Source organism: Anastrepha ludens, chromosome 3 (genome assembly GCF_028408465.1).
Source record: "Anastrepha ludens isolate Willacy chromosome 3, idAnaLude1.1, whole genome shotgun sequence".
NCBI lineage: Eukaryota > Metazoa > Arthropoda > Insecta > Diptera > Tephritidae > Anastrepha > Anastrepha ludens.
The window spans coordinates 79,398,052-79,410,851 of record NC_071499.1 but is presented as its reverse complement, the minus strand read 5'-3'; the positions used below and the strand labels follow the sequence as shown (position 1 = coordinate 79,410,851).

General features: G+C 41.8%; 1 protein-coding gene across 1 annotated transcript; it reads right to left on the bottom strand.

The window, feature by feature from the left end:
* Positions 1-211: 211 nt before the first annotated feature.
* LOC128858274 (serine/threonine-protein kinase ATR) lies at positions 212-11,096 on the bottom strand. The gene is made up of 6 exons (XM_054094424.1): positions 10,727-11,096; positions 8,168-10,670; positions 7,801-8,094; positions 1,327-5,499; positions 531-1,259; positions 212-468 (listed from the first exon to the last, which is right to left on the bottom strand). Exons 1-6 carry the CDS (start codon positions 10,975-10,977, stop codon positions 343-345), a joined length of 8,076 nt encoding a protein of 2,691 aa, XP_053950399.1. The 5' UTR covers positions 10,978-11,096; the 3' UTR covers positions 212-342.
* Positions 11,097-12,800: the final 1,704 nt, after the last annotated feature.

The following is a 12,800-nucleotide window of genomic DNA, read 5'->3' as shown; positions in this document are numbered from 1 at the left end:
CACACCAAACACTGGGCGTTCTGCTGAGAATCGCAAAGTGTTGCTGAACAACCATCAACATCGATATCTCGACGTTCTCAACACTTAGGCATTCACGAATCAACTGTCCAGCGGATTTTACCACTAAACGTGCTCATGGTGGACATTTAAATGATGAAATTTTCCCTATATAATTGTTATGAACCCTATTTTGAATAAAAATAGTGAGACCTGAAGAAATCTAAATGTTTACATGTTTTATTTTAAACATTCATACAAATCTATGTTAACACACAAATAACTTTAATAACGAAGAACAAAAAATCAGTACAAAAAGATAACATAACATATATGTATGTTGATTCAGATGTAGGAGCCCCAGCCAATATACATGGCTGCCAAATTATCAATACTCGTAGCCTCAGCAATCAAAAAGTTCACTTGACCTTCCGTAGAAAGAGGCATACTGTTGGCCTGAGTACGCTTTACCTACAAACAAAAAAAACTTATTATAATTTTCTTTAACATTTATAATAACTGCATCTACTCACATAGCCCTGCAGTCGCTCCTCAATGCGACGCACATCCATTAAAGCTTTCGGATCGGTTAACTCTAATGATGCTTTGCTCTTACCACTGTAACTGCGATTCAATGCCACTAAATCGTAGACGAAGGGTCTTAAGACCGACATTAATGTTTTCGATTGCTGTTTCAGCACGCGCAATGTAATCTCACAGCATCGCCGATGCATGCCTTCAACGCCCAACGGACCCATGGCAAATACCATATTATGTGTCAGACGAAAGGGCACCAATTCCGGATAGGCAAACAACTCGCCCTGATTGAAGAGACAATTAAAGTCTACATGTACCGCATCGCCGTTCGTTTCGTCAAAGAGTAAGTTTTCGCCATGTCGATCGCCCAGTCCCAGTATATAGCCTACCATAGACATAACTGCGACAGTTTTTACGTAAGCACATCGGGCCTCATACCAACTGTTGGGCGTGCAAAAGCGACGTCGCAACCACTCCTGAAATACGGGCGGATGAGCGGGCAGAAGCGTGTCGACAAACACACTACGTTTTTTTTCTAAAGAATCAGTTCTGGGCAATGCACATTGCCGCAACATACGGTCGGACAAGCCTAAGCCGCGCATGCGATATATTGAATTACAAATGGCACGAAATGAGTTCAACTTTGGCAGCCACTCCACCAAACCACATTCCTCATTGAAGGGTATAGCGGCATATGTGCGAATGCGAAGGCATCGATGGCGTGCCTGGTTTGATGGAAAATAGAGAGAATTTACTTCCAAATCGTTAATGGAACTAGCAACAAAAACTTACCTGTGAATCTTGATGCAGAAACCTTTTAACAAGACCATTGAATTCCATTAGTCGAAAATCTTTACGCAAATCGTCTTTCGGTTTCACCATGACTTCGTAGCATTTACCATCACTGCATCGAATGCTGATCTTTTTTGGTTTGGCAGCTGAGCGTAACACTGTTATTTCCTCCTTAATACCACAAATATAAATTTGCTGATATGGAAACGGATTTGTGGGCACTGACAATGGACTTGGTGATGACGAGGATGAAGAAGAGGATGATGACCTCTGCACATTGTCTGGCGACAGATTTAAGTCCAATGACGAAGAGGCAGACGTTAGTGGAAAAGACGCTTGCATATACTTTTCAAAAGGCAACAAAATATTGGAAAATTTCGGATCCTCAAATAGTTTAGGTAATTGCTTAACCAGAGTGCTCAGCTCGTAAATACGATCGTGTGCTACATCTTTGTTCGTTAGCTCAATCAGACGTTCAGCAAGTATATTGAAATCGTTTAACTGCTTTTGAAATTGTGGCTTTGCGAGACGCGCATCGGTAAAAATCAGTTTGCAGCGCTTGACACGATTCGTCTGCGACGACTTGAGTATGGGTAACAACATCCACAAAGATTGCTGTGGAAAATGCTCGAGCAGCTTAATAACGATAGTGCGTAGCACGGCGAATACTTCGTTTGACGGATGACAAATGCGACTCAGGAGTTGTGAGAAAGCTGTGTAAAATATGGCGGTTGGCAGCGCGTTGGCACAGCTGTTCATGAGCTCATTCATTTTTTTAGCTATTTCCTGCATGCTGCTCGCCTTGGCTCCTTGTGTAGCATCGCTGGTGGCCATCTCACACACGGATGCACAACGCGATGTAAAGTCCAGCCAAATACTAAGCAGACGCGGCAGTGATTGATACACGTTCTCACATCCACACTTTAGTGACTTTGCGTAATTTAACATAATATCAAACAACAGATTTCGGCCCATGTCGCCGTGCTCCTGTACCGCTGAATAGGATTCGTAAATTTTCTCCATATATTGCGCATATTGCACGTAATATTTCTCTGAATTGTGATTGCCCACAATTGCTTCGCGGAAATAGCGCAAATTCAGCTCAGCGCAACTGTTCATTGATTCGGCGCTGTAAGTCGCCTGCAAATATTTCGCTTCCGCATAGAGAGCGCGATCAACAGCGCTTAGTGTGCGTACATTACGTTCACACTGCGCTTCCATGCGTTCCAATTTCTCTTCGAGCAATTTGAAGGCATGAGTCTGATCGCCTTTTTGCCACAAAAGTTTTGCCTTCTCGATAAAAAGCGTTTTTGGTGCATACTCCGTCGCTTTCATTATGCATAATTGCGCTTGTTGCAGACTGCCGGCCTCGCGATACATCTGTACGCTGCGCAGCCATAGCTTGCCAATTTCCGCATCAATGGCGTCAATAACATTTTGACGAAGTGACGAAGACTCTGCATCAGGTGATTGCGTAGATAGCAGTTGCTTGCTTTCGATAAGAAGATTGCGGCGAAAACATAGTATCGGCTCCATCACGCGCACTACCGGCTGCAATACACTTAGCCGCCTATCCCAATCGGTGAAAAAATCACGCACGCTTGACAGACATTGACTGGCACCTGTTTCCAATCCGTAACTGGCAATCACCTGGTGAGTAAGCTCTTTATTCTTCTCCATCTCATTGAGCAAATGAAGCTTAACGACGTCTTCATAGGAATGTGGGTAGGATTTCTGTTTTATACCTGAGCAAGTGTGTATTGTCGAGAGCACATTGCGGCGTATCACATCTAAATGTTTTGTGAAATCGGCTATCGTTATAGTTTGCCCTCGAATCTGTCTATGAGCAAAGGGCTGTCGGTATAGTAAAAATGCCTCGGCGCATTGTATATTCCAATTGAATGTTTTACGACGCACCACCGAATCCTCGAACAGCTCCTGCAACTCATCGTAGCGTCCCAGACGCCACAACAGCTCCGATTTGCATTCCTTAAAATAGTCGTCGGTGTAGTGGTCAGTTAGTTTTTGCCAAAGACCATCTGTGATCAAAAGTGCTGTTTCGGGTGTGTCCATGCGTAGATAACAGTTGATCATACCCTTTATGTGCTCTTGATTTATGGGCTCGTCGCTACTCATCAACTGCTCATAGCAGGCCTGTAGCTCTTGTGGTCTGTCTACGATACGATTAACCATGATCTCTTCGTTAAGACTGAGACCAGTCTTTTTAACGTATACGGCACCTTCAACTGAATCTGCGTCCAGAAGTTCCCCATGTATTTCTATCAAAAATGATATCTGTTCCTGCAGCCTTTGCTGCGAGTCCATTTCCTCAATGTATGCCTCCAAGTACATGAGCGCACGCGCATACTCATTCGAATGGTAATTGGCCTTGGCAATTAAAAGTTTGTCAAAACGCTGCACAAAATCGCGTACGCATTTATAATTATTGTCCTCTTCATTGACTTTAGCGCCAACGCTATTAAGGCGCTGCCATTCACGCACCCAGCGTTGCAAGAAGTCGATTTGCTCTGAACAGAGGTTCGTACAAGTACGGCAAATATGCTCCAGTGCGTCATACTGCAATGATTGGCCGGAACGCGTTCGTTGCGCCAACTCACCCGCCGACGATAGATCTACCGCGTACTTAGCAGAGACGAACTCTTTCAGTCCAGAAGCCTCATAGACCGGCTGCTCGACAATACCTGCGCTACTAAAACTAAGCACCGCCTCAAACTCTTCATACACTTTTTGACGTTGTTTATCCGTACTATCTTGCAGTGCATGCAACAATATATAGGGAAAAAAAGTGACCAATATATTGTTGTCACGTTTAATACTCGGTTTATAGGAATTCAACAAGTGTTTCGTTTCATCTGTTTGCACGAAGTCAATGAGACGCGCTGCCCAATTGAACGCCCAATCAGCGTAGTTGTGGCAGTAACTGCTGTTGAAGATTGGATGGTCTGTGCAAGTATTTTCACGGCGTGAATTTGTATAGCACGACGTAAGCAACGGTTCCATCACTTGACGCATGCGCGCCGGCACTGCCTCCCAGACGTTCAATTTCTTATTCTCTAGTGGTGAAACGCCACAAGTCGCAAGTGTCTCTTGTATAGCCAAGGAAAAGTTGTCCACATATTTGGTATCCTTTTGAAATTGATAGGCGCGACAAAGTTCGGTGAGTGCCATTATGGCAAAACCATCTGTATGCACACTTAACGGCAACTCATCGCGCTGTTCGAATATATAATTCGTAGTTATGTAACTGGGGTCAATGGCACCCAATTCCCCCAAACACTTTGCCGAAGAAAGCTGCAAATTTGAATCCTCGTGCTTGCAACCAGCCACCAACGTATCCACCACATTCTCAATTAGGGGATCCACGAGCATTTCGCTCAGCACCATATGGTTGATGTCAGCACGATGGACGGCTATAAAGTCACGCAAATATGTGAGTCCATAAATACGTACTTGCGAATTCTCATTTGTAATTTGCCGATAGAGAAAACCAATCTTTTCGAGCAATGTGGAACGTTCACTTTTCAATATCTCTGTCTGCCGTGCGACGCACTGACGTATAGCCGGCGTGACACCCTTCAATTGCTCCACAAAATACAAATCTGGGATATATGCGCCCAGCAGACTATCATTCTTCAGTATCACAAACTCATAAATGGCATTCACTTCAGCTTCACTGTGCGCCAGTAGCGGTTGTAGTGATGCCACAATGCGGCTCAACGACGGACCCAACTCTTGAATATTTACAATATGTAAAAAAATGTTCCAAACCTTTAGGCATATGATTTGTAAATGACGATCTGGCAGTGATAGTACAAAACTCAGCATGGCGATGATTTTAAAACGGAATTGTGTGACATGTTTGGCGCCCACAAAACGTAATATTTGCCCAAGACTGTAAAGCGCCTCCTCTTTCAGCGATTTTTCAAAAGTCGGTTCGGCCAAACACGTCTCGAAGTAGGTGATCACGCCCAAGAAGCGATCAGCAATGAATTTCGCAAAATCGCTAGTTTGAGATTGCACAATGCCAGCTGTGTTGCCACTTTCGGCTATAGCGCGTGAGCTGCCACTGTCGTTGAAGAGTAAACACTGAAACGCCTTCATGACGAAATGGGGATTGCGATTGAAGTAGACGAGGAATTCGGAGACTGTTTGCTTTATTGTGGAGAAAGTGGAAAAAAGGAAGAACATTGCATAGGTAATATAAATAAATAAAATAGTGATGAATAAATGGGGCAAATGAAGAAGTTGCATTTATCCTTTACTGGGTGTTTGGGCTAGGTTAGGTTGTAATGGTTGCCCAGAGGGTAGGACCCACTTGGACGAAATAGTTTGGTTCGTCCTTTGTGATACCATTGAAGGACAAAGAGGGGGCAGGAAGGGAAGGGATGGGGAGTGGTGAGTGTTTGTGGACTACGAACGGTCACTAGTCCGCGGTTATGTTAACCTCATTATGCTGCTGATGTAGTTCATCAGATTTTTGTTATCAACACCTGCTATATCAGCAGGCGCAGAAAAGAAGTGAGAACCAAGATATTTGAATCTTAGTCCCGCGAAGGCTGGGCAGCTTAGTTGCAGGTGCTGAGATGATTCCACTCATCCTCCATACAGCTGACGCAAAAAGGACTCGAAGTAATTCCGAGTCTCACGGCATGTGTACCTCGCGGACAGTGCCCCGTGATGATGCTCACGAAATTTGAGAGATGACATTTTGTCATCCCCAGGATATCCCTCGAGCGCCTCCTATCCAAACGTGGCCAGAAGGACTTCGCGACCCTACACGTTCGTGTACTTGCCCAGCGTTCGCTGAGTTGGTGCATAGCCCATCCTTCCAGGAGTAGAGCGCAGGTTGTCAAGGGGATCCCGATCCTCTCCTTCCGCGGACACATTGCCTCACAGGTCCCCTGTCTGGCCAGCTCGTCGGCTTCGCAATTTCCTGCAATGTCACTGTGACCAGGTACCCAAATTATCTTTATGTCGAAGAATTCTGATACAATCGAGAGTGAGACCAGGCATTCCCTGACCAGTTTCGAATGCACCATAATAGAGCTTAGAGCCCTAATGGCCGCTTGGCTATCGGAGTAAATATTTACCTTCTTAACAGTTATTACGCAAGTAAGTAGCCAGTCAGCTGCTTCTTTAATTGCGGCCACCTCTGCTTGGAACACATTGCAGTGATCCGGTAGCCTGAATTTGAGTTTGATGGGGAGCTCTTTGCAGAATACTCCTCCTCCAACCCTACCATCCAGCTTCGAGCCATCCGTGAACAGGTTAATGAGGCCCTGTCCCCAGGTGTTGCCCCCGCTCCACTCCTCCCTTGGTGGAATATGGGTGGAGAAAGTTCCGCTTGAACTTTTTGGTGTGCGCCTTATGATTGCTCTACATACAGGAGGGTACTACGTTCCCACGAAAGTCGGATCTACGTTTTCGGAGAGACTCGGATTTATATCCAACTAAGCGCTGTCAATCCAGCAGTATTCATCAAACATTTACGGGTAATGTTTATGCTAATACACCACCAACAACAACAATTTTATGATACCTCAGCTCTGTGATTTGGCCGCTTCTGACTTTTGAGCATAACTTCTAGAATCTGAAGCAGCGCCAAACTGCCAGGAAAAGTATATCGACCCACCTAGCCTATCAGCTATCAGCGCAGACCCTTTAAGAGTTTATAAGAAACTTAAGTCTTGACGAAGTATTATGAGGGTTTAAGGGCGCAAAAGATCTTAAGGCGGCAGTGCACACCTCAAACGTTTATATTTTAATCTATCTACACTAATACATATTGAGTAAAGGGTTTTCTTTAGCGAAGATATTACGAAAGCCTTCGAGTACGGTAATAAACAATAAATCTTCAGACAGTCATAATCTTAAAATGAAAATTAGAATCGAATTGTGTGTGGAATTTCGGACTAAGTGACAGTATGTGCTGAGCCCAGCTTTAAAATAGTCAATGTAGCAAACTCATTACTCAGCAAACTACAACTGTGCATATAGTAAAGTTGCTACAAACGAGAAGCTTTAAAAATTTACTCCAATCAAAGGAAGAGAGATTAAAAAAAAAAAAAATAATAATAATAATTTACGCGCACACTTCTGTTAGATGTTTGGCCAAGCTCTTCCTCCTATTTGTGGTGTGCGTCTTGATGTTGTTCCACAAATGGAGGGAGCTCCAATTTTAAGCCGACTCCGAACGGCAAATGGTTTTTATGAGGAGTTTTTTCATGGCAGAAATACACTCAGAGGTTTGTTATTGCCTGCCGAGGGGCGCCCGCTAATAGAAAACATGTTTTCTAATATTTGATGCTAATGCGCGTGATTGATTGCTGGAAGATTGAAAGAATGGATATAAATCTTAACGATAAAAATCGGTTTTATAAATTAGCCCTCTCAAAACCAAACCCATGTAAGGAAAGTAGTAAAAAGCAGTTCTAAACGTAATTGCTTACATACCTTCACATCCGTGTTCATAAGTTTTTCTAAACTGAACTCTGTGCATCTAAGAATCAATTCAATACACTTGTTGCCCACCTCTGCCTCTTCAGTTAAATAGATATGTGTATAGATGCGAAGAAATGAAGCCACAAAGATCATAGATATCGGCTTTCGTGTCAATTTTGATATGGATACTATTAGCCCTTTACAGAGTGGCTCCTTCACGCAATAAGGTAGGATCATGGTCGTCAGAAGTCGATAGTAGCGACAGATAAACTCTTGAACGCACGAAAAACCTAACATTTTTGTAAACTATTAATGAAAAGAATATGGTACATTTTTAGGTAAATAATCAATGATCACTTTAAATGCTTGCTTTACTTACCGCTTTAAGCGAACGGGTCAGTCGTAAGCCATTCTGCAAAAAAATCTGAACTGCCAGTTGCACTACTAAGGTAAGCGCATCACGCTTGTACCAATTCCATAAGCGTATAGGTTGCAAGCCATGCTTAGCGCACATTTCTGTCGCGCAAAGCACTGCCTCCTGTACGACCATCGATTGTGGATGCAATAGATAAAAGAAAGTCATTTTAAAGAAGTGAAAAATCCATATTTCGCTTATATCACTATGCGCACAGCACGTAATGAGTTCTAGCAATTTTAGTTGGATACAGCGTTGCAAATCACACGATGACGGTGCCCGCGAAGACGTAGAAGAGATTATAGGTTGTAACTGCAGTGACTTCAGAATTTGTTGCAATATGAGCTTTGCCAATTTCATGATAAACTGTTCATTACTCGTGGCAATCAATTGCGGTACAAGTGTATGTAATATCTGCAAATTCAGTTTAGATATATCCGGAACCTTTTGCAGGGCAGTGTAAAAGTCATCTGAGCTTATTCCCGACAGTTCCAAGTGGTGGCCGATTGAGGTAAATACAGGGTTGAGTTGTGTCAGCAATGTTTCACACAATTTGAGACGTACTGAAGCTGGTAAAAGGGGTTGCGTTTTACATCCTTTCGGAAGTACACCATTTTCGCTTTTACACCTTAGCAAGATGACTTTATGTGCCCGCATATATGTATATATTTGCACAGCCGATGTACATTCGTTGGCATTACACAGCTGGCACATAAGGACATGTTCCTGAAAAGGCACATCAGATTTAGCCATAGGCGACAGCCGGAGAAACACGCGACAAGTTGCAGCGCCAGCACCAGCGCAGAAGGAATTTTGTAGCATAAGAACCAATAATGAAGGCACATCTTCCAGAGCGGGAACGAAATCACGCAACACGCAATCTAGCGATACCCACCCGCGTGCAATTAACGTATGGAAGTGCTCACAAAAAGTCTTACGCAATCTTGCCGACTCTATTACCGGACTTTCAATGAAGAGGCGATGCATGAAACCATCATAGAGAGTTCTTATGTTGTTAACTACCTCAACTGGTTCATCGATATTTAAACTGACAAGCGTGCGAAATGACTCAAAAGCAAGAGCTTGTAAATAGCGAGTCGGTCGTCGTTGCTGCGTAGTACTATGCAGATTGTCACTAATACTTAAGAGCAAACTACTTTGTAATTCCGTATCTAGCGCGCTTCTTATACTAGTGCTGTTCATAATCAAGGCAGCAATGTCAATATATAAGACAGAAAAATCAAAATCCTTTATATCTATTTTTGTCTTCTTGGCACAGTATCCTAAAATAATGTCATGAAGCTTTGAAACGTATTCTTCGTCTACCAACGGTGCAAATAGATTTATACCATTATAATTTTCTCGTAACACTTCGTCAAGGGAGTGTGTCCGTAGTGCATTAAGTTGCATACGGTGGCAGAGACGATGTTCTGCGTAGATAACGGCTTTCAGCCACGGTTTCAAGCGCTTTAAAGAACCCATTTTGAGTTCGGGAATATTTAGAGTATCGAAAATCCTTTGTTTGAAGAATTTTAAAACTCGTAACCGCTCTGCTATTTGGTCATTACGATGTGCAAGTATCACCGATAATAGCAACAGCACGTTTTCATTTCTTTCCGATAGTATCATAAGCTTATCGGCTTCTTTTAACACTACGTCTTCCTCTCCTTCCTCCAATGGTAATTGTAATATAAATTCTACGATCGCATGGATAAATTCGCCCAAATTTGTTTCATCGTTTTTATGCAAGACTTTTTGCTCTAATTCAGCGCAATTATATAGCAAGCTAATAGCTAACATCGTCAAGACACGTCTTGTCCACTGGAGTTCGGTGGCGAAACGCATTAATGTCTGCAACATGGTAACGCTCACATCTTTCAAGCTATTCAATTCTTCGAGGCTCATATAACGTGCGTGCAGCCATAGTGGCACTTGACCCCATAGTATAACTAGTGATTGCATGGTCAATTGTCCATAATGTTCTATCGTCTCTGTGCATTCACATGATGCTTCAAATATGCCCTGGCAATATCTTAGCGCCATCAGTTTCGTAGTTAAATCACATTCACGCACCGCTTGCAGCGCACATATCATTGATTCGGCAAATAATTGCGGAAATAATGAATAACCAATCGAAGATGCGTATCGAAGTACTCGCAATAGGAAACGCACTCTTTCATCCACTTTTTTAAGTGGGACAAGTATAGTTTGAAAACAAAATTGTTCATCTATTTCACGCAAACACTGATCTTTGCTAAAGAACGCTGTAATCTCCACGCATTGATCTGGGATAGAACTAGCGTTCTCAGTGTTCTCCTCGCGTTGTTCGTCAAGCAACTGCAGAGCGTTTGTCAGTTGATCAATGGCCTTCACGTATGCTGCCACCAGTCGTTCGAATAGCAGTGCCTGATTTATCATGCAAGAGTGCAGCACCTTCTGTTGTAACTGAATGTTGCACTCAATCATTCTAAAAAATATCCCATCACTTCATTATCAATGAAAATTTAGAAATTGATTCCTTACCCCAAATCACTGACACTACTGGCATTGTCGCTGTTGTTCGAATCGTCGAATCCTTTTATGAATTTGCTTATAATCCAGAATACAAAAGTATCCTGAAAACGGTTATTTAGTTCGCGTAAAGAGGGTCGTATGAGTGAAGGCTCTCGGCAAAGGATACCATCAACAAATGCGAATACGTCATTTAAATCGGTACCATCACGAGTAACTAGATCGTAAAGTAATTTCCAGATATCTTTCCGACGCGCAGACATTTCTATTCATTTATTTCAGATCTTTTGTCTACTAAAATCAAAAATTCCGTTAAATACTGGAGCAAAACAATTTGTGAAATTAAATTAAATAAAGACGATAGGCGCCAAAGAGACTTCATCAGCTGTTTTTGCATGTTAAAAAATAGTATAGTGTTGGTCAACGTTTTTTAATATATTTGTTTTGATTTTGTGGACAAGTTTGCCAACATCTATTGAAAGCAGTGGTTTTTAACAACATGACCATACGAAAAAAGAAAAAGCTGAATTTTGAAAAATCTGTAGGAAAAAATTTAAACAAAAAAAATCTAGGGTCTGTCAGACTCACGCACGGTAGAAGTGAAACTTCTAAGTTGGTTGTTCCATGCATGAGAGCCCCGGTTTAGATCTCTCCCCCCTCTCTCGTGTTAAATTCAGGTTTTCATATTTTTTTTTCTATATCACTCCACATAAATTTGTACTATTTATTTTTGTCTTTATTAGCTTCAAATTTGACACTTGGGTGCAGTGTTGCACTCATTGTATCGCTTCGTCTCCTCCATACCTACTATCTATTTACTTCACAGCAGTTTCTTATTGCTTTCCCGACGCGCCTAAAGAAGTTTCTCTTCAAAAAACAAGTTAGCAAAAGTGTGGAATTATTGCAATATCAGGTACTTTTTTGGATAGTTTCCTCTATGAGGGTGAATGTTGGCATACAAAAATTAAATATATAAGACAAAATATAGTTGTGTAGTGACTAATTCGTATCAACTATTGTTTGAGTGCGAGAGTAAAACGAACAGCAAAGAGAAAACACGCCAAATTTTGCAAATATTCTTCTATCCAATTTCGAAGTCGACGATGCGCCACGCTCTGGAACACCAATTGTTGAGTAATGGAAATCAATCTATCATTTTGCCTGTCAGATATAAGAAATATCTATACAAATCGTGGTGTGAGAGCATTTGAAACCAAGTATGTTGTTTGGGGAAACATTTAGTATAATGTCTATTGCTTTGAAAAAAAGGTTAAAAGGAGCCGATACAGGGGTATAACCCCATCTTAAAACTGAAAACCGCCGGAGGCTTATAGTTTTTAAGTAATTTAATGTTAAAGTTCTGTAATTTAGCGAAAAGTTGGTGTTGCCATACACCTGAAATAAAAACGAAGTTCGAGCTCCGGCTCCACAGTATTTTTGCGTAGAACTCATTTTCGCGTGGGCCGCCTTCTGCCGCGCATAAAAAAAATAACCCTCATCAGTTCAACTCCGGCTACTCAGTCCACAGTATTTTTGCGTAGAACTCCATTTCGCGTGGTCCGCCTTCAGCCGCGCTTCAAAAAAATAACCCTCGAATATAAGGATAAAAATAAGTAAAAACACGCGTGTGAGTGTATATTTGGTGAATTTTAGTGAAGTGTTAAAAATATATAGTGTAATGAGCCAAATTATAATATAGTGAAGTTCCCGAGGGCATTTTGAAGGCAAATAATAACGAAATTATTATTTCCCGAATAATTTGGAGTTATAAAGAGAGTTCCTTAACACCTCACTAACATCTCCACCAAGTTTCATTAAAAAAGACATTATAGTTTGGCAAAAATTGCCCAATAGACATTATTTGCGAATCCCAGCCGTTTTTTGCGTTGAATTGATACATTTTTTTACTTTGCAACAAATTGCAGAAGAAAAGCAATATATTTTTATTGACAATATATTTTCCTTTATTCAGATATATTCTTGCTGCTACCGAAAATTTTATTGCCACTCAATTTTGTTACCGAAAATTATTACAACTTCAAAGAACAATTCTGGTGCGTTGGTAACGTTGTCAAAAGCGTAAAAC